This window comes from Kryptolebias marmoratus, linkage group LG17, assembly GCF_001649575.2.
Source record: "Kryptolebias marmoratus isolate JLee-2015 linkage group LG17, ASM164957v2, whole genome shotgun sequence".
Lineage (NCBI taxonomy): Eukaryota > Metazoa > Chordata > Actinopteri > Cyprinodontiformes > Rivulidae > Kryptolebias > Kryptolebias marmoratus.
In genome coordinates this window covers 11,275,649-11,296,445 of record NC_051446.1, presented here as the reverse complement: position 1 = coordinate 11,296,445, position 20,797 = coordinate 11,275,649, and the positions used below count along the sequence as shown (strand labels likewise).

General features: G+C 40.6%; 3 protein-coding genes and 1 non-coding gene across 6 annotated transcripts in view; 2 read left to right on the top strand and 2 right to left on the bottom strand.

The window, feature by feature from the left end:
- Window positions 1–221: 221 nt before the first annotated feature.
- pdap1a (pdgfa associated protein 1a) lies at window positions 222–8,108 on the bottom strand. The gene is made up of 6 exons (XM_017416051.3): window positions 7,953–8,108; window positions 6,152–6,234; window positions 5,996–6,067; window positions 4,290–4,414; window positions 4,022–4,173; window positions 222–2,522 (listed from the first exon to the last, which is right to left on the bottom strand). The coding sequence occupies exons 1-6, from the start codon at window positions 7,963–7,965 to the stop codon at window positions 2,488–2,490; spliced, it is 480 nt and encodes a 159-aa protein (XP_017271540.1). The 5' UTR covers window positions 7,966–8,108; the 3' UTR covers window positions 222–2,487.
- Window positions 8,109–8,824: 716 nt separating this feature from the next.
- cby1 (chibby homolog 1 (Drosophila)) lies at window positions 8,825–10,145 on the bottom strand. The gene is made up of 5 exons (XM_017416118.3): window positions 10,030–10,145; window positions 9,696–9,794; window positions 9,495–9,600; window positions 9,289–9,401; window positions 8,825–9,064 (listed from the first exon to the last, which is right to left on the bottom strand). Exons 1-5 carry the CDS (start codon window positions 10,033–10,035, stop codon window positions 8,984–8,986), a joined length of 405 nt encoding a protein of 134 aa, XP_017271607.1. The 5' UTR covers window positions 10,036–10,145; the 3' UTR covers window positions 8,825–8,983.
- A 368-nt stretch (window positions 10,146–10,513) lies between these two features.
- Window positions 10,514–10,586, top strand: trnar-ccu. The gene has a single exon. It is a non-coding gene; the product is annotated as a tRNA-Arg (tRNA).
- Window positions 10,587–16,832: 6,246 nt separating this feature from the next.
- Window positions 16,833–20,797, top strand: part of kctd17 (potassium channel tetramerization domain containing 17) — a 23,073-nt gene continuing 19,108 nt past the window's right edge. The window contains exon 1 of one of the 3 annotated variants that reach the window (XM_017416175.3): window positions 16,833–17,275. In XM_017416175.3, the coding sequence (XP_017271664.1) occupies window positions 16,910–17,275 (366 nt within the window). In that variant the 5' untranslated portion in view covers window positions 16,833–16,909. The remainder of the gene's footprint in view (window positions 17,276–20,797) is intronic. The other 2 variants (XM_017416174.3, XM_017416176.3) reach the window with 2 other exon arrangements.

Genomic DNA, 20,797 nt, shown 5'->3' with positions numbered 1-20,797 from the left:
GACTGAAATTTTCAAGGCAAAGGGGGTGAATACATATGCACACGCCACTTCCCAGTTTTAGATATATGTTATATATAGGTTCTCTATTTACCTTCATAAATTTGGGAGTGGTTTGTAAATCCACTACTTATAACCAAACTAAAACTCAAATTAAACTCTGTTTTAAAGGCAACAAATAGAAACATGGGAAAAAAAGTAAACGGGTTAAAAATACACACTGCAACAGTTATATCAATTATTTTATTTTTAAAACTGCTTTCAAATACATGTCGGAAACCTGCTGCGTGTTCCCAGGGAGCCTCACTTTCCTGATGGAGGTAAATAAAAACCAAATCAAATCATACCGTGTTATCAATTCATTGTCATTTTCTCCACCTGCAGTGTTCACTGATGTTTTTGTCATATATGAATAATTAACAGTCAGTTGAGTTTTACTCAGTGATGATTGAAACGATGGCTTCCTAAACTTTTCAACAAAATAATGATGGTCAATAAGTGGTTTTGATTGAAGTGTTCAGGGCAATTAAACAAAAACCCAAAGATACTATTTACTGCATCACAAACAAGATAACTCTCCCTTTTATCTCTTCAAACAATTACAGTAAAAATCTGTTATTAGTCGTAGTTTTTACATTTAATTTAATTTCTGCAGATCTGATTTAAACCACCACTGATGATGATGTGACACAGAAGAGCACTGCTTTAGACTAGGGTTGCAAAACTGTGGGAACTTTCAAAGATGGAAACTTTCCATAAGAATTAACAGGAATATAGCTTGAATTTAAAACACTGAAGGTTGCCGACTAACAGGGATTTTAATTGGGAGTTGGAGAACAAATATTTCAGCATAATATCGAATAAAATGACCAGATTTCAAGCAAGAACATTATAGTATAGTGCTGGAGAATCTCCACCTTAACGTGGTGAAGAGTACCCACCCCCTTGAGCCTGGGGGATCAGCCCCTGGTGGGTCTCCCCTCGGGTGAGGGGTCGGACTAAGAGCGATTCGATAAGCATCGGTTCACCTCGCCGGAGAGCACTTGGTGGTCAAACCTTGGCTCAACACCAACTGCGAGAATGACCATCAAGGCCGGGTGAAATGTAAGACAAGGGAGGGTACCCGGCGTTCCGATTCCTGGTGACATAAACCTGCTTTAGGAACATGGAATGTCACCTCAATGGTGTGTAAGGAGCTGGAGCTTGTGTGTGAGGTTGAGCGATACCAACTAGATATAGTTGGGCTCACCTGTACGCACAGCTTGGGACTCTGGAGCCCAACTCCTGGAGGAGCTGGACTCTTTTCTACCCAGGAGCTGCCCAGGGAGTGAGAGGAACCGGATGGGGGTGAGCGCCTGGGTGTTGGCTGAAAGGTCTAAAAGTCTAGCTGCTTCCAAAATCCCCCAGCCTAACTTCAGCTTCTTTTTCCCGAAGTTCACCTAAAATTTTGCACCTCTTCGCAACCTTACTTTAGACTGAGTTTGACTTATTTATTTTACGTTATTAACACTAAAAAATAAAAAAAATTAAATAAGACAGTGACGCGGTCTTGTGTAAACCTCAGAAAGGCAACCAGGACACACTTCCTTCAACATCCTGCACCAGTCAAAAGTCCGGAGACACCTGAGAAGACGCGTCCAAGCGGTTGACTTGAACCGCGTCCCCCGCAGGATCCAAGTTTAAAAACAGGAAGACAGCACCGCTGAGCCCCGTCTCACACCGTTTGCTGGAATGTTTAGGGAATTTGCGCATTATTCCTGAAGCTTTGAGGATGTGAGAACCAACATAAATACTGCAGGATGAAATGTAGGATATCTATGAGGCAGAAATATGAATTTTAGAGTTTCTTGACATGCCATTAAGGAAGGCGGCAAATTCTTACATCTGTTTAATTTACTGACAACAGAGCAGAACTTCAGAGAATTAAAAAATTATGGAGAAAAAAAAAACTAAAAGATTCTTGTTTTATTCAAATCACTGGGAAAATAATAATAATAATGAAAAAAAAAAAAAAAAACCTGAGGTCATTTTAAACCCAAAACAAGAAAGTGAACTTTATAAGCATCAAATTATTTGAGGTTTCTTATGATATCTGAACTTCTTATAAAACACTTGAGGAAAAGTGCAGCACCCAAGGTGTCATAAACATCTAGAAAACTTTATTATAAACCTGGTAAAACTGTAGAAACTAAAAGGAATGGGAGTTTTTAGCAGCTTTAAAAGTAAAACCCTGGTACATGATAAAAGTGGAGAGGCTGTGAAGGTCTCCTCCCTCCTGAAGCTTCCAATAAGTTTGAATAAAAACAAAACAAACAAAAAATACACAGAGGCATCCTAAATGTTGCATTCCTCTTCATTTTTGCTTCACCTGAACACAAAAGTTCCTCCAATTTGAAGAGAAAACCAGGAGTTCAGGAGCGTCTCCGACCCGACTCCCCCCCCCCTCCGCCATCGTCTCCGACGCTGAAGTGCACGTTTTCAGGTGAGGTATTAGCGCTTCGATTTGGCCTCTTCGGCTTCTTTTTCTGACAAATAATAAAAACCACAATGTCAAAGAATTATACTTCTCAAATAACTTTGGAAAGTTGCCGATTGAAACCATAATTTAAAGGAGAAACTATTGATCTAAACAGTAAAACTTCTATCTTAGCTAATCCCAACATCAATTCAAAAAAACGTTGCAGTGTAAAATAAATAAGCATAAAACAATTTTAAAAGGGTATTTCTAGTAAATGGTAAAACAAAATATCTATTTTAAAAAATAAAGAAGCAACAGACTTAAAACAAATTGACATTTTTCATATCTAAGTGTGAACAGGTTTCACTTTGCCCAATGGAGCACAAAGGAAGTGATGCTTCTGGATCTTTTTGTCTCCGAGCAGCAAAATGTTAACTTTCGTGCAACAAACTGGATGTTTTGTCGACTAAAAAGGTTCTTAGAAGTGTTTAATAACCCACACTGAATCATCTGGTAAATACATTTGCTGTGCAGCTTTAAAAAAATACAAATAAAATGCTGGTAATTTAAAAAAAAAAAAGACACCAAAACACATGAAATATGTTTTGTTGTTTCTGTATTTTTAAATGGTTTTATGCAGATATCTGTAAGAAATGTCATGAACACAACAATCACCCGCCGCTGAAGGCGAAACAGTGTTTTTGCCCATATTCGTTTCTGTCTCTGTTAGCAAAATATCTCATGAACCGCTGACTCGATTTAAATGAAACTCTCGGGAAGTGATCATTAGTTGGACATCTACAACTCGTTACTTTCTGGAGTCAGCCCAATTCAAGACGGCCGTTGCAGCTGATCAAAAATAGCAAACACAAAAATTGTTGGAACTCTGAGAATTTTACAGATAATCGGTTAAAATTTGGTTTGGTAGTAGCTGAGAGTGATTCACAACACGTACTTTGAAGTGCTGCACTTCGCACAACATCTTAGCTTAAAACCTTGTTGTTAATCGTTAGCGTCAACACTGTCTGTTGGCAAAATATCTCAGGAACCACTGGATGGATTTGACAGGAATTCTCATGAAGTATTTACTTCATGAACATCTACAGCTGATAAACATCATGAGTCAACCCGATTTAAGATGGCCGCAACAGCAAAAAAAAATGGTCATAAATTAGTCATCCTCACATACTTCGAGTGCTAACGGATCTTGTGATATCGCATAAGTTTTTGTATAATTTACAACTCAACTCAACTCAAGATGGAGTTTTTATACAAGAAAATATAAGCGTGTTATACTCCCAAGCTCGATAATGCATACATGATGACAAAAACTCGGAGCTCACTGATGACTCGGATCACTTTTCTTAGAAAACAGACCTCGGTTTCAAACCCTGGAGGTCAAAGAAGCAAACATTATGTTCAGAGGTAGTTGTATTAACTTATAAACACAAAGGCAGTTCTAGTTTTGGGGGGAAATTACTAGTCAGTGTAAAAAAGATGAACTACTTGGTAAACACTCTACTTTTTAAACGGGTTCCCAGAAGTGTGTGTGATTTATTTCTTCACCTTTCCTGAGTTCGTCCCTCTTCTTGGCAGCTTCTTCCCTCTGTTTTTTGATGATGGCCAGTCGGGCCAGGTCCGCCCGGGCCTGCTCCGTCTTGCCCTCCATGTGGAGCTTCATGTAGCGTTCCTTTGACTTTTGCTTCTCGATCTCCTCTCTGAAAAGACACAAGCAGGACGGGGGATCAAAGCAAACGCCTAAAAGATTTACAAGCACACCACCGTCTCGGAAGATAAACAAAGCTTAGGAATACCGGTTCTGGGAATGGCTCACCTCTCTCTGCGGGACAGCTCTCTGGGAGCACTGACGTCGACTTCAGCCACCTTCTTGCTCTTCTGAGAAACTCGGTTGGGATTTTCAATCTCTATGAGCCCCTCCACTCCGCTCCTTTTCTTAGTCTGTGAGGAAAAACAAACCTCTGTAGCATTTTTATTTTCGGAGTCTGAACGACATTTATTTTGAAAAATGACCAAATTCTCTCCCCTACATCCGTCTATGACTCACTCTCGTTGCGTGTCAGGACGCTTATCGAGGTCATGTGATACGTTAACGCTAAAAACAAACCCACAAGCAGCAAAATGAGTAAAAACCAAACGTCTCTGGAAGCCCTTGATGGGACGTTTGGTTACTGAGAAACAGGCTCAGGGCTCCCACTGATTCAGCGTTATGGTGAGTTGTATTCTTTGTGCGCTTTATATTTGTGGTGTACCTTATTTTAAAGTTTAAACATCGCCAAATTGACCAGAGAACATCAGGCGGAGGAGAGGCTGTTATTCATGTTGATAACGCAGCTAACAAAGCTGCGAGGACACGTTGGATTTACATTTATTATGTTTTAAAAATACCCCTGTTTTCATGCCGGTTGTATCATTTTATTTTGTTGTTTTTATCCGCCACACCTTTAAAGGCCGGTCCGTGAAAATACTGTCTGAGAATGAACCGGTCCGTGGAGCTGAAAAGGTTGGGGATCTCTGCTCTAACATCTATCTTTGTCTGTCATTAGTTTTTGTATTCATTACGTCGACCTGGCCAGAGTGAAACAACATGAAACTACAACCATTTACGCTGCTAAAAATATCCAAACAAGAGCACAGCCAACAGTACATAATACACCTGTTAGCAGCTACAATCTAGGGGGGTTTGACATTCCTCAGTCGGATGTGAAGCTGGGGTGACTTTGAAATCAACAGGGATCAACCCCAGATACGAGGTGCAATTTGACATTCCTACGTCATACAGTTGAGTTAAAGCACGGACAAGAAATTGTCCACAGACATACCATAATGTGTCCCTTCCTCTGACGGGCGCATAAAAAACATTTGTTTGGAAAAGCCAAACTACAATTAGTGCTTCAGGTGGGGAGTCAGTGTTTCACAAAACAGGACAAAGCAAATCCTTTGTGACGCAGAGATTCCTGATGTGTCCTCTGTAGAAATTTGCTAACTTTAGATCAGGTTGAAAACCAATATTTCTGGTATTGTCATAATATTTAATTTTCGCGGAATATTTCTCTCTTTTATATTTGCCGTTCTGTTATGAAACCCAAAGTGTGTCCAGATGGTGATACATTTTTTAAAACCCCTCTGTTGAGCTGTATTTATTTGAAGTACCACTCACGTCCCACAACTGTTAGCATATCCCTAAAGCAGCTTTCTTATCATCTCCGAGTGAGTTTACACTAACCTAACGTAGCAACTACTACTTTTTTTATTTGATTGCAGTAATTTGTACCTTCTGTACTAGTTTGTGTTGCTGCGGATGAAAAAAAAAAGTCACTAATTAAACGGTTTACTGTGATTTTACATGAGCTGCAACTTTTGCTATTTCCTCTCACTGCACTGATGAACAACCGTACCCTCTGCATCTTCAAAATAATGATAATTTTCACACTTTTTATATTATTATAAGAACTATATTATCATAACAGGATCTTTAAAGGGACAAAATACATTCACTAGAATGTCCTCAGCATCACTCACCTCTGATTCGTCATCGCTGCTGCTCTCCTCCTCAGACTCTGAGCTCCCTTTCTCTGCACCAGGATTTTCTTCCTGTTAAAAAAAACGTAAAATAAATAAATCACACTAGTGCTGGGCTGAAGGGAACTTGGTTTTTGCCACAGGTCCGTTACTCACCAACTCCTTCTGGGCTCTCATCTGCCGGTCGATCTCCTCCGGGTTGCTGAACTGTTTCCCTCGGCCCTTGTGGCCCTTTTTACCTGCAACACAAGTTGTCAGAGTTGTTCATGACGAACGACTGTGGCTGAACTCAGCCCGTTTAGACGACCACGAAAGGAGAATCTTTCAGCATAGCTGAAGACACTTTGGGCCCATTTCAGACCCGGCACTGACAGGCGCCATGGGCGATCCGATCGGACGGTGCTTATTACAGGTGTGAATGCGCAGAATGCATCACGGTGTCTGACCACCTGGAGCCACACTGATGGACCACTTACTGAAGTGATGTGTTTCCACACAAGCAGCCAAGTATTACATAGATGCCTAAATTAAAAAGAAAAAATATATATATAAAAATTAGATTTTTTTAAACTCCATTTCAGACTTTTCTTTCTTGGAGTGACAATAATGGTGACTGTTGGAGAAAACGTGGTCTTGTGGGTGACCATACCCACATATTTTGGGTCTGCCCTCGGGTGCAGGGCTTCTGGAAAAGGTGTCAGGGACGTGTTGGAAAGATTATTGAAGGTACAACTCTCTATTGACCCTGTCATCTTTCTTTACTTGACACACTTCCCAATCACCTCACCCATGACCGAAGCTCTCTGATACACATTCTTCTAACGATGACAAAATGACCACGGATAATTGGATGAAACCCCACCCACCAAGCAGATCAGTGGATTTAAAAAACGGTGGCGATTTCTGTAACGTTTGTTTTTCTTGTTTTCAGAGAACTGTGTTGAGATAATCCCGTTTAAATGGCTGAATGCATTTGTGGTTTTACAGAAACATCGGCCGACCTGCTGGTGTCCTTTTTGTTGTCAGCTGACGGCATGACCATGACCTGGCTTTGTTTGCATCTAGAGCAGATAACTGAGATTTGATTAAGCCAGACAGATTTTTAAGGGAGTGAGATTAATCTGCATGTGAATTTAGCTTGCCTAAACTAAGCATCTTGTCCAGTTCTAGCTGAAAAAGCTCCCCAGATGCGAAACATCTTCAACTACAGAATAGAAATCCAGTTGCTTTATGTTTTAAACTCCTTGGATCCTGGATGACTGAGACTCTTTACTAACATAATAATGTTATCCTGGTATAATGCACAACTCCTACTGCTTTATTTACATTAAGGTTAGGGTTATATACACTATATACCCGTAAAGAGGTTCATCTACCTATACAAAAGTGTTTGGCCACATTGGTAAATGTGCAGGCAGTCATCATCATCATCATATAGACATAACAGTGCAGTGAGTCATCACCTGGTGTGAGGAGTTAACATAGAGCCGCCATTTAATTCATGATAAAAGTCATGGCCAGCAGGAGTTAGTGGTGAGCAGACGCAACAACAGCCCCGATATCTGCCAGTAAAACCTCTGAACAAAGACTGCATGATGTAACACCTCCAGCCTCTTCAGAAATGAAGCCAAATTACAGTAAAGTGTCCTGACGCGGTCTAACGTGCCGCACGTCACGCTGCTATTGATGTTGACGTTCAAAGTTAAAACAGAAACGTAGCCTATTTAAGCTTCATATGCCGAACTGTTACTGGTAAAACGTACGCACACGGGTGAGGAATTGTTTTAGGTTCATAATGAATTAAGATTTATGAACTGATATTATCTGCTAACCCCTTTAAGCCGCTCGCAGCCACTTTGTTAGCCTGCTTAGCATGCTAACAGCTAAACATGTGCGAGAATTCCTGAAACTTCACACTTCGCCGCCGCTGTACGTTAATTAGACCCGAAATACTCACCGCCGCGTGGCATTGTGGTAAAGATGGGGACGATACACGCAAAGTCAACCGGGCCGTTTCGGAATATTAGAAAAGTTTAAAGTGCTGAAAGAAAGAAGAGTAAACTAATTCGTCTCTCCCGCTGGAGGCGAACGCCTGCAGTCACTCGAAGGCAGTTGCGCATGCGCAAAAATCATTGCTTACCCAATCACCGCAGAGAGCGTTTGCCTGGGTGAACCCACCAATCAGGAGACGCTGTATATCCTGAGTCATACTTGTTTAATCACCAGTAATAAAAGGGCTTTCATTAGTTTGGTAAATTCAATGACTTATAATATATATAATATAATATATAAGTCATTGGGGAAATTATATTATGCATCAACAAAACGCGACTAAAACCTTCACATTTGCTTTTAACTTGGTTCTACATAAAGATCAAACAAGTTGAAATGAAATACAAAACATTTTATCTAAATTCCAAACTATGTTTCAAAATATATTAATAAATAAAACGGGTGATTTCTTTGCTTAGGATCACGGTCAATTAATTACTAAAATGTGTAAACCTTTACATGTAAGATAAGTTGTTATTATTTTTTGCTTTTAGTTACCAAGGTCAGGATTAAATGTAAAAAGGAATGATACAATACATGGAATAAAAAGCAATATATATATATATTGTGTGTGTGTGTGATCGTAAAAGAGAAAAGAGGGACTAATAATTTGATTAAATGTACGAACAAACCAAAATCTGTTTTTCAATCAACTTTATTTTCAATCTGAAAAACAGAGGAAACACACAGAAGACAATGTCAGATTTACAGTTTGTAAAAAAAAAAAAACATGAAGTACACAAAACATAAACAAACTAATTTGATTCAGATTGAAATAAAAATAAATTAACAAACCCACAAAAAAAAAACAACAACACAAAAAGCCACTCAGTTCAATTCCTGTTAGAATAAAAAATGAATACAAAAATAGGATTTTCAATTAAAAGAACATTTTTATTGTGGAGCTAACGGGGATAAAGTGTCCTTTTACTATTGTCATTTCTTTCTTTGATGTTGAGTCTTTATGTCTTCAACTTCTTTCTCCATCAGGTGGAACTCTACTGTAGCTTCAGTCAACTTGAAAGAGAAGATGAAATGTGGTTATTTCAATATTTCAATTTCTTTAGAAGTGGGGTTGTATAACAGGTTTAGAAAACCACATTATCTTGAGTTATCTGGAAGGTTACTGTGAGAATTTGAAGGATGTTTGAAGTCGAGAACAAGTTTTTCTGCCTCACAAAGCCACCTTTATTATCGCTGAGAATTTAGGGACACGAGAATAACATCAGCTCAGGCCTCACCATGTCCAGGAGAACTTCGATCTTCAGTTTTAGGAGGTTGTTTTCTTCCTCCAGTTGAACATTTCTTTTCCTGAGCCTCAGCACTTCCCTACCAGACATATTTCCACCGGATTCTGAAAACCCCCCCAAAACGAAACAGCAATCAGAGGGAAAAGAGCCACATCTTTAAACACATGAGTGTAACTTCAGTGTTATAAAACCATCACCTGTTATCCACTGTCCTTCTTCAAACTTCCAGCTCTGGCCTCCGATGTTCATAGTAGGAGGTCCATACTCAAGACCAAGCTCTATTTCTCTCGTTGAACGATCCAACTAAAAGAAAATAAACGTATTAATTTAGGTAACCACACATCTATGTAATGTATTACAGTACACTTGAAGCTACATGCCTTTAGCCCTTCGCTCACCGTATGCAGGCTGGACAGAGATGCAGATTTCCGAGGGGGAATCTTCTTCGGACTGAATGTATTTCCAAACAGCGGCATCTTCAGGGATTTTTTGAGGTCCTTGATAAGAGATGGCACATCGATGGTTAACCGTGTACCTCTTGCAACAACAGCTACAGCCTGTGTTTATTGTTGCTAAGCGCTGCTAGCTTAACGGTACCAAGCAAATCCTACGTGGCTAAAAACAGCTCGCTGTCAAAATGACTCATACCCGACATTTACTGAAACCCGAACGTGCTTTTCAGGTAAGTTAACAAATGCTTATTTCTTTTAAATATGTAACTATTGTATTTACCTCCATAGAGTCTATTTGTTTAATGCCCTGACGCGACTGTTGAATATCTTGTGCAAAACATGGTCCCTACTGCGCAAGCGCGAAAGTACCACTCGCTCATGTCCGTGAGGTAGCAGCCATGTTGCCTAACTCAGGGTCAAATGTGCTCAGGGAAATTATAGATTATGTGGCTATAAATTTTGCATTCTAACTAAAATATAATATTTTCAGTTTCACGAGGCTGTTTACGCATTCTGACACAGACTTGCTTTAGGATGACATGATGTTGTTCCCTCTGTTTTGAAAGAGTGGAATCGTCCATAACCTATACATCAGGGTGGTGAGCCTTCCAATAGTGAAATTATTAACACATTCATTTAGATAAGGTATAGAGAACGACTTTGACATATATAATCATATAATAAAATATAAATACAATTCATAGTACCAATACCTCACATAATTTGTGGTTTATTATGAATTGGTACCGTTTTACTCGTACGTCGCCCCAGTGGCCTAATGGATAAGGCACTGGCCTCCTAAGCCAGGGATTGTGGGTTCGAGTCCCATCTGGGGTGGTCCTTATTTTCCAGTTTTTGTTCAAGAGCTTCTATTTGTATTATTTTTATTTATTTAACAGAAAGTAATCGGAACACTGTCGCTGTCAGTTCAACGACAGAATTTATTTGCTGAAATACATAGATTACTGCTATCAAATTGTCAGATGTTTTGGAAACACCAGACGTCCATTTTTTATAGCAGTTTTTGGAGGAAGTGCACTAGAATATGAGAGCATTTATCTCCTAGCTGGTTAGGTAGTTTAAACACTTTGATCAGCGTTATTACAAATTTAAAAAATCCCAATTTACCTCATGTAAATCTATCTCCTTTTTTCTCCCAAGTTCATTAACTTGAAAAGTAATTTCAAGGTAAAGAGAACTGTCCTGCTTCGAGAAGGCTTGCATAATTTTTATTAATTAATTAATTTATTTTTTTATAAAACTGAAACGTAATTAAAGAGTTGAATGAAGCTGGAGTTGTTGCAATTTAGAGTGGCAAAATAACATTTTATTAATCACAAAGTTTTAGGGTTTTTGTCATTTTTTTGGTCATTTTTGTCTTTTTCTTCAGCTGTCATTACTTCAGCTGAGATGGATGAGAGGGTTTTACTTCCCCTAAAAAACATCCCTTAAACTAACCTGTACATGCATGATGAGAGAAAATACCTTTACAAAAGATGTATTGTCTTCTCTAGCGTTTTCTTTCTTTTCAGCGAAAAGAGAGAAACTGTTTATAAAACCTTTGTGTTGCAAGAAAGACCAAGAAAGTTAAGCACCAGGAAGAAATGGTCCGATTTGGTTGTCATTTGACCAGCGATGCGTATGTAAATGTTTTGATTTGCAAGAAGCTGAGAAGTCAGAATGAAGGCAGAAGTGGTGGCATCGTGAGTGGAGCATTAGCGTTATCAGGCAGTTGCCAGAGCATGTGACAAGAATGACAACAGAGGGCCGACTTGCTGCAGCAGAGGAATCAACAGCTGAATGACTCATTGAGTTTAATTCAAGCTTCTCTTTTTAGACTTTTCTTTTTTAAGGGTTTAAGGAGCTAACACTTAGTATTTGCACTTAAATAAATCTTTTCTATTTTACACAGGGAGCTTCATGATGAAATACTGAACATGATCGTTGTGAAGTTTGTGCACAGTCGTGGACAGAACTGAATTTATAGTCAATTTTAATGGAAGCAGTAAAGGTTGCAGATTTGATTTCTGATGTCAGGAAAAATCAAGCAGTAGTTTTTTTTGGAGAGGGGTTCCGTGAATGGCTCAGTGATCCACCGTTAATGGGACAAACAGGCCTGAGACCAGGAAAAGCTGAAGCTAAACGGCGACGCCCTGTGGAAAGATTTGAGACTGACAGCCTGTGGTGCAGTGCAGTTTCTGATATGCGACTTCCTGGCCTTTGTCCCAGCTCTGGCGCCTCATTCCAGCTCCTCCACAGGGACCGGCTGGAATGGGCCTCTGCACAGCTCTCATAAAGGTTAGGCTGAGATCATCTGGCTCAGGCTGGGAAGCCTAACTGCTGTTATTAGGAAAAGGTCACTGCAATGGGATGTTTCCTCTCCAGCTTACAGCCATTCTGGGAGAAAAGACTTAATGTCCTGGGTGGTGCCAGGCTTTGAGAACCTGCAGTTTGGCTATTTCAGCCGGTACACTTAATCAGCAACCACGCAGATTTATTAACACTGGGAAGTTTGTCAACCTACAGAGCAGCAAATCCCTGTTTCCCCGAAACAACCCAAAAAGCTGAGGTGAACTGCTTGTCCTTAATCCACGTTTTCATCCACAGAAATATAGCTTAAGCACAAACATCCAGTACTTAACCCAAATCCTTGACGAACACTCTCCGTCCATCGCCTTTTTAAGCTAAGTGCCGTCTTTAGCAGTGGTGAGGTAAAAGCTCAGAGAGTTCGGGAAAGAGACCGAACCGTGATGAAATGCATTCCCTCTCTGTGAAGTCAGACGAGACAGAGTAGTTTTGGGCTTAAAAAACTGGTGATCTTTAGGGGCTTCATTGAAATCTGAAGACAAGTGGTTTTAGGGCACTGGTTTGAGAGATCAGCAGACCAAAGATATCACTGCCATCCATGAATGGATGGATGAAGACCCAGGAATCCCTCTCTTCAGCAACACTCTCCAACTTCTCCTGTGGCGACCCGAGGTGTTCTCAGGTCAGAGACGAGATATGTAATCCCCCCAGCGAGTCTGTCCAGGGTCTCCAATCAGAGGGGCGTGCCGATAAACCCTCTAGAGGGCATACTAATCAGATACCCAAACCACCTCAGGTGACTCCTTTCAGTACGAAGGAGCAGCAGCTTTACTTCAAGCTCCCCCCTGGATGACAGAGCTCCTCTAAGATGAGCCCAGCCACCCTATGGAGGAAGCTCCGCTCTGTTGCTTGTATCCGGTGGTCACGACCTACTATACATCTCGTGACCAAAGGTGAGAGTTGGCGTGAATATGGACCATAAATCAAGAGTTTTGCCTTTCAGCTCAGCTTCTTCCTCACCACAACAAGAACAGACCAACACATTACTGTGGATGAGACCATGGTCCAGCCTTCACAAGCCTCCCAGATACCTCCACTGGAGGCAAACACTCATCCCCAACCCAGAGGGAGCCTTTCACCACTGTTAGGTTGAGCATTTTACATCACATATACCTTCAAACTGTACCAAAGAACTAATATTTGAGTTGACATTACCTTTTACATTTACTAATTGAATGCGTTTTTTTGACACGCAGTTCAAAATTGTGAAGTTGAATATACTCGCAGACCACAAAAGTTTGACATTTTAAATAAAAACCATATATATATATATATATATATATATATATATATATATATATATATATATATGCATCTGTGCGTGTATGTGTATATATAGCTGTAGGTGTGGATATGATTTCACCAGAACCCTGTTTACGTCTCCCACCTTCTTCTAAGAATCCTGCTGTGATTGAAGTTCTTTGAAAAATGAGCCACTTCTCGCTGCCTGATTACCTTTGGCTGTTAGGACCATCATTTCCTCCCACTTCACCTCCTCCTGCAGGCTTCTTCATGTCTCTGGATGACTTCAGCCCGCTTATGACTCAGACGTCAGCTGGTGACTTCTGCGCCTCTCTGTTCATTCAGCTTAAACCCCCACTGCTGTTTACAGGCAGAGTTCACCCAAACAGTTTGCACACAAAGGACAGCAGTGGGCGCAGGGTTTTTTTTGTTTTCAAATACAAGTCAGATGGGACTTTGATGAGCTCAGCAAATGTAAGAATAGCTGAGATTAAAAAAAGCAGCATTTCAAACTCGATGAATTGCATTTTCTATAAAAATCCAGCGTGAATGCAGAGTGCTGGGTGACTGCTGAAATATGCTGAAACTGAATTGTTAAAGGGGGAAATGGAATAGTAATTGGAAGCTAACATAAATCAAAAGAAAGTCATAAAATGTGCTTGTTTACAGAGTCTCTCATTTTAAAAACTTTACACTAATTTAAAATTAATAATCAAAGATAAAAAAAAAAAAATTACTAGGGTCTCATCTGCTTTTTCCAGGATCCCTCAGGAGCGTGACGTATCGAGAGCCAAACACAGGAACGCCAACAAGGCAGGAAATAGAAAATACTGATAGCGTGCTGATTAAATGGTTCAGTTTGTTACAATTAATTAAACTGACCCAAGCCTCCAACAGCTGTTTCATTCTTCAGCTTCAAGAAGGACAAGAAGGTTTGATGGATGTGGTTCGTTCAGCTCCTGGTGAAAATTACAACCCAAAGTCTGGAGACTGACCGTGGAGTTAATGTTTTGAAGAGGAGCACCTGAAATATAAACCTTCAGTGGAAGAACGACAGCCTGTCGGACCGGCACATGGATTTAACAGAGGATGCTTTTGAGGGAATTAGATATTGCAGTGTATTTCTGTGTTTATAAATTAAGTTAATTATTTTGAAAAAAATATAAAAGTTCCAAAAGCCAAAGGTCATTGCCAGAATGTTGAACATTTTGACTTTTGAATGGTTCAAAGAGCTCAAAGCACACAGATGACATTCCGTGTTAAAAAAAAGAAAAGGTACGGAAGAAAAAAAAAACTAAAAAACAAAGAATAAAGAGAAACAGGACCAGTCGCTGTGAATGCTGGATCAGCAGTCACACAATGAATAAAGAAAAGACATTCTAGTTATTAACTACGTTGTTTTGTCACATTCTAAAATAAAAAAAAGATGGATATATAAAAATGTTGATTAAATTTCCATAGGGACTGAGCAGCACCTTTTGTAGCTCACACCACCTGTTTGTTAATTAGGAGGCTGCTTCAACCTTCTGCATCGTGTTGCTACGGGAGGGCGGGAGGAACGCAGGACAGGGTCTTGGATTCGGCAGATTCCGCTCTCATAAACACCACGCTGGGACAAACTCTTGTGATCACCTCTCTACTATAGCTACAGCTACTATATATATATATATATATATATATATATATATATATATATATATATATAAATAAAACAAAACAATCCTTCTTTTTTGCTTGTGTTTTTGGTTGAGGTTATTGTCTGTGTGAATTCATAACTCATGGGAGAAAAGTTCCCCGGCTTTTCTCCCACTTGATCCAAACCCCTCAGGTGCCTGCATGACTGTGCTTGTTAGCTTCTGCGGCCTTTACGACAAGCAGCGAGCTCTGAACTGACAGCGTGGCAGCCAGCATCGGGATTTCATTTGTCGTATGAACGCTGAATCAGCTTTCACATTATTGTTCTCTTACTTCAGAGTTTTGGACATTTTAAATTTTTTTTAGTTCTACATAGTTTGTGCTGTCTTTTCATACATCAAGACGTTCAGCTCATTCAGGAGATGACGTTTGGTTTTGTAACTTTCATAGTTTTCAGTTTTTATTTTAATTACTTGAAAGATTTATGCAAAAATCCTGCACAGCGTGCAGCACTCGGAGTACGTGTTTTAGCTACATATTCACCAAATTTTAGCTCAGTGGCTGCGCAATTGACTTAATTAGAGACATTTTTGGCTTCTAAAGTCAGTTGGCTGTGGCAACCATTTTGAATATAGCTGTCCCCAAAAGTTAATCACTGCATGCTGTACATGCTGCTTATAGCAGCAGGCGATAAAAAGAAGTTAAAAAAGGCACCGAATGTTTAAAATCTTTGTTATAATTTGGATTTATCCAGAATGGATTAATCTATAATGAATGTTTAGACTTTTACCTTGTTTGGTGTGCTAAATTCTACAGAATATCGGTCGTCCTAAAACTTTACATTTCATTATAGGTTGGTGTAACGACAGCATAATTCATCGTTTCTTTTCTTAGGCCTTGATAGCTCTCTTTATGTTGCAAACAGGAGAGCTAAAACACAAACCGTTTTTTTTTCAGACCACAAGAGCAATCCATACTCCAAGGGTCATCCATGTGAAACCATCTGTTGCCATAACGACCTGAGACAGAGGAGGTGGTTGCTATGACACAAAGGTTCGAGTACACAAAAGTCTCAAATCCAAAACAAAAAACTTTGACATAGTATTCTCAGCTATTTAGTGAGATATGTCCTGATAACAGGACTGAAGGCTTCCACAAAATGCAATAAACATTCTGTAAATGAACCTTATTAAATGTCCCCAGTTTCCTTTCTGCCCTCTCTTCTCTGTCACGGCTCAGGTGACAGACAGATGGCTCTCCAGCTGGTTGGAAACATTAAATGGCCCTATCATGCAGATGGGGGGTGCTGCGTCCACCCTCGTGACAATCCTTCAACCTCACGGCTCATCAAACTCTCCCACACACCTGCAGATTTCCTGCTGTCGTCGCGAGGCGTCCGTGGAGTTTTAGGCAATGGGCTTTTCAGTTTGTCCCTAAAACAAAACAGAAAGCCGATACACTAAGTGCCTAATGTTCAGTTTCCCCAAAACCAGTGAATGTTCCTTTTTTTCTTCTTTTAAATCTTTTGAAACTTTTTAAAACTGAAATAAGATTGAAAACAGAAATGATGCCTTCCGAATAATGAATTTTTCAGTAATGATGCAAAAAATGTGCATGCCAAATAGACACAAATAATAATATTATTAATTATAATCGTCAATACTCGTTAATGATATATTAGAATGTTATCAAATATGACTATAATTTAATTCGAAGTACATAAATATGGTATTATGTTGCTCTTATTTTGAAAGTACTTCCCGGATGTGCAACCTCCTCCAACTTGATGCAGCACATCTCTGCGCATGCGCGCAACCAGGGGGCGGAGCTTGTTCGGTTATTAGCGGAGAGAAGAAGTCGAGTCAACAGTCGCGCTCGTTCGCCTTCAGGTCGCGTCTCGTGTGGCTCCCCTACAAATGGCAACGACCGCAGAGGAGCAGCAGGAGCCCGCGGAGGCTTCCGCTCCGTCGATACGCCACGGCTGCCAGCACCACCACAACAGCAACAACAACAATAATAACAACAACAACAAAGACAGCGAGGCGGGGGAGAGCGCGACCTCTGCCACCGCCACGAACGCCGCTGAGCCCGGCGGGACGGCGTCGCAGAGTGTCGGTAACGGCGTCCGCTCGGTTATCAACCCCAACGGCGGGAACAACGGCAAGTGGGTCCGGCTGAACGTCGGCGGCACGGTGTTCCTCACGACGCGGCAGACCCTCCTCAAGGAGCAAACTTCGTTTCTGTACCGGTTGTGCCAGCAGCAGGACCTGCACTCGGACACGGTGAGTCCGACCGGGGAAGTTTATCCCTTAGCGAACTATTCTTTTTATTTCCATGCGACATGTTATTCTTTATAATAACAGGAACTCTGCTCCCGCCTGGGACACATTGACCTCCTTCTAAAGGTGACTAAGGTCATCACTTAATTAATGATATTTATCAGCCATTTCTGAAGAAATCTAGAACGGTATCCATGCACATACTGCCTAAAATACCAGCATACTTTATCTTATAAAGCCTATTAGTACATTTGGAATATTATTCTATGGCTTAATGCCTACATTTGAGGTATACAGTTCATAGGAAGTGTAATGAAAGCCAAGATAAGTAGGGTCAACATTGTAACCACACACTCTAACAGCACTCTTAATAAGACATGCAGACAGAAATGCTGACTAGAAGGAAAGCGTGACTTTACGTAAGTGGAAGAAGAATCCGTGTCTGTGTTTTATGGCGAGAAAATGTTGAGCTCAGAATCAGTGGACGTCAATGAGAGGTTGGATGTGTGGGGATGTAAGTCTCAGTGAGACACCGGGTGAAATGAGACAATAATCCTTATGATACCATGTTGAAACTGTGCCAGACGTGTGAGGTTTGAGAGAGCGAGAGTGAGTTTCTTAGCAAGAGGTTTGAGAAGTCCAGGCGGACATCATCACGTTCTACGTTGGAACAGTCCCTGGAAAAATAAATATCCAGAAATCATAGAAACAAATAAAGGCGTCAAAACGGCATTTCAGTCATGTTAAGGCCAAAGTTGTCCCTTTTTTAGATTTTGCATGATGTTTCAATTATGAAATATGTCTGAGCTATAATGCTCTAAAGAGGAATGAGTTTTCTCACTTGTCTCATCACAATTCCATTGTTGAGTGTGTTTGTGTGTGTGTTGCAAAGTTCATCTACTCCATCCTGCTACCAAAAGTCAGCACTATTCCTGACAGAGTCACTCATTTGACGCATCAAGCAATCAAAAACTGAAGAATGTCAGCTAAATGGTAATACAGTTGCCTCAATGCTTATGCATTAGTACCCTTAATTACCTAAGCTGTCACACTTTGTTTAGTTCTTGTTTTTGCGTGTATGTCTTTGGTGCGAAACACGTTAATGTGAAAGATGGTATAACCCAACTTAACAAGAATTTGGTTCAAATCTTCGGTTAAGGGGAGGGGATTTAACGGGCGTCAGAAATGGACGACAGATTTCAGCGTTTTCCCCCCAAGTGTCTGAAGAACGAGAGAAAGGATTTGCTTAGCTTTCAATAACGACAATAAATTGAACGTTTAAATACATAAATAAGTGAATGGCTTTCTTCAGGGCTTCTCAAAGAACATTTTTGAACAGTCAAAGATATACAAGATTTATATAAACATCTAATTTAATAAGCCTATACTTTAAATATTGTTAAATATTATTTATTTATTTTTGTTTTGTTTTTTTGAAGTGGTTTAGCCCTGGAGTCAATCAGAAGTGCACTTGACCAAAGGGGACGTAAACGGGTGGAATTTGCTTGTAAATACATGTAAAGTACGTGTTGTTTGCGCATTATTTGACGCGTATCGCAGACAACATGTTGCTCAAGAGCGAGTGACATGTCCAGAAAGCTTCAGCGCCACATGTCCTTTGGCACTCCTGCCTTCTGGTACTCACGCACATGCGTCACGAAGCACACGCAAGTTTTTGTTTGCTACACGTTTAATAAAATAATAAATTTCAGATGCGAAAGTCCCGGGAGGTCGGCTTTGGTGTATCCGCAGGGAATTGGCAGTGTCCAAGCACGTAGAGAGGTTTCATTCATTTATTACGAGCCATGACCTTCATGGAGGGGGCGGGGCTTGGGTAATGCTAGGGCAAACGCTGGATTTATTTTCAAAACGCATTACAACAGTGCTGGGCTGCTTCAGAGATCTGTGGCTGGAGCTTCAGAGTAGGTGTCTAGTAGCTTCATGATGAGCTAATATAAGTATAGTCTCTTCCTCTATCCCATTTACTTCTCTGTGTGAGTGAGTGTGTGTGTGTGCGCTTCAGTTTGTGGCGTGAAAGTAGCTTGGCTCAGATGGACGAACACGTGCCGCCTCTTCTGCAGGGAGCTGCACGGCCTGTGCAGCTGGCATCTTCTGGGGACAGAGAGAGGGAGCTGCATTGTGCATCTGCCAGTCGCATGCGAACCGAACACGCTGCAAGGCCCGCAGAGACTCATAAATGATGCAGATTTCTGCCACGCGGCGGCCTTTGATGTGCAGCTGCGTTGGAGAATAGGAGGCCTCAGGTCTGCCGGCGTAGCCTGGAACCAACTGTAAGGTGACATTTTGTTGCCGTTAGTCAAAAAACCCCACATGTTGGTGATGTTGGCTCTTTCGGTGCCAGTAGAAAGTATTATCTGTGGGATAATATGGATCAAGTACCCGAACGGAAAGCTGACAGGAAATAAGATGGCTGGTATATTAACCTTGAACACAAATGCCACAAGTTTTACTGTGCTGATGTTTTAAAACTAAAGTTTAAAAATGCATCACATGCTTTTATTTGCTTTGATTTATAAACGGAAACACAAAGATTTGTTTTTTTTTTTAAAACAGATACACATAAGTGGCAAATAAAACAAAACTACCACACCCAGATAAATGTATTTGTAGTTCTAAAGTAATTGTGGTCATTGTGCAGAATAGTACTTCTTCACTGCTGTTCTGCTCTTTTGTAAAGTAATGTTGAGCCCCTGACAGGCTGATGTTGGGTAATTAATTCGCCTCCATAGTGAGCCAGCAGCAGATGGTGTATTTCACCCGTTAGCATGCTAACTCTTGTAGCTTGTTGCAAATGTTTCTTAGGAAATGGTGTTACCTTTTAAAAAGAGGGATGGGTATCATTTCTCTGGCAGGCAAGATATGATTGACTGTGTTATCTGGATAAAATGTACAACCAACCAAAATCTTTTTATTTTAACGAGGAATAAAGGTTATGGAGATGTCCCCCTTCGGCTATTGAATGGAAGGTTGATAAAACGGGGCTTTTCTGTGCTTCGTGTGGCCGTAGGACACGGGTGTCAAACTCCATTCCTCGAGGGCCGCTCTCCTGCATGTTTTAGATGTGTTCTGGCTTCAAAACACCTGGTTTAAATGAATGAGTTGTGGACGTGCTTCTGTAGAACTTGATCTGGTGAGGAGGTAATTAAAACATTTGAATCAGGTGTGTTGGAGCAGAAAAACCTAAATCTTTGAGGGCAGTGGCCCCTGAGGCCTGGAGTCTGACACCCCTGCCGTAGGAGGAAAGAAAAACTAGTAAGTTTCTAGTATTTCATTAAAAGACATTTAAATATGAGGGAAAAACATAGTTATTTTGACATGTTTTACCACCGTGTACCTTGAAACCCGAACCCATAACCACGTTGGAGGCAGTTTACACTAGGCTCAGTTCACACCGGGTGACGACCGCGCTACCTTCAGCGTGAAGGCAACCGTGACATTCCTCTTAGCACTCCTCAAATAGGTTATTCCTCGCTCTCCTGCACCCCACCCCCACCCCCCACCCCC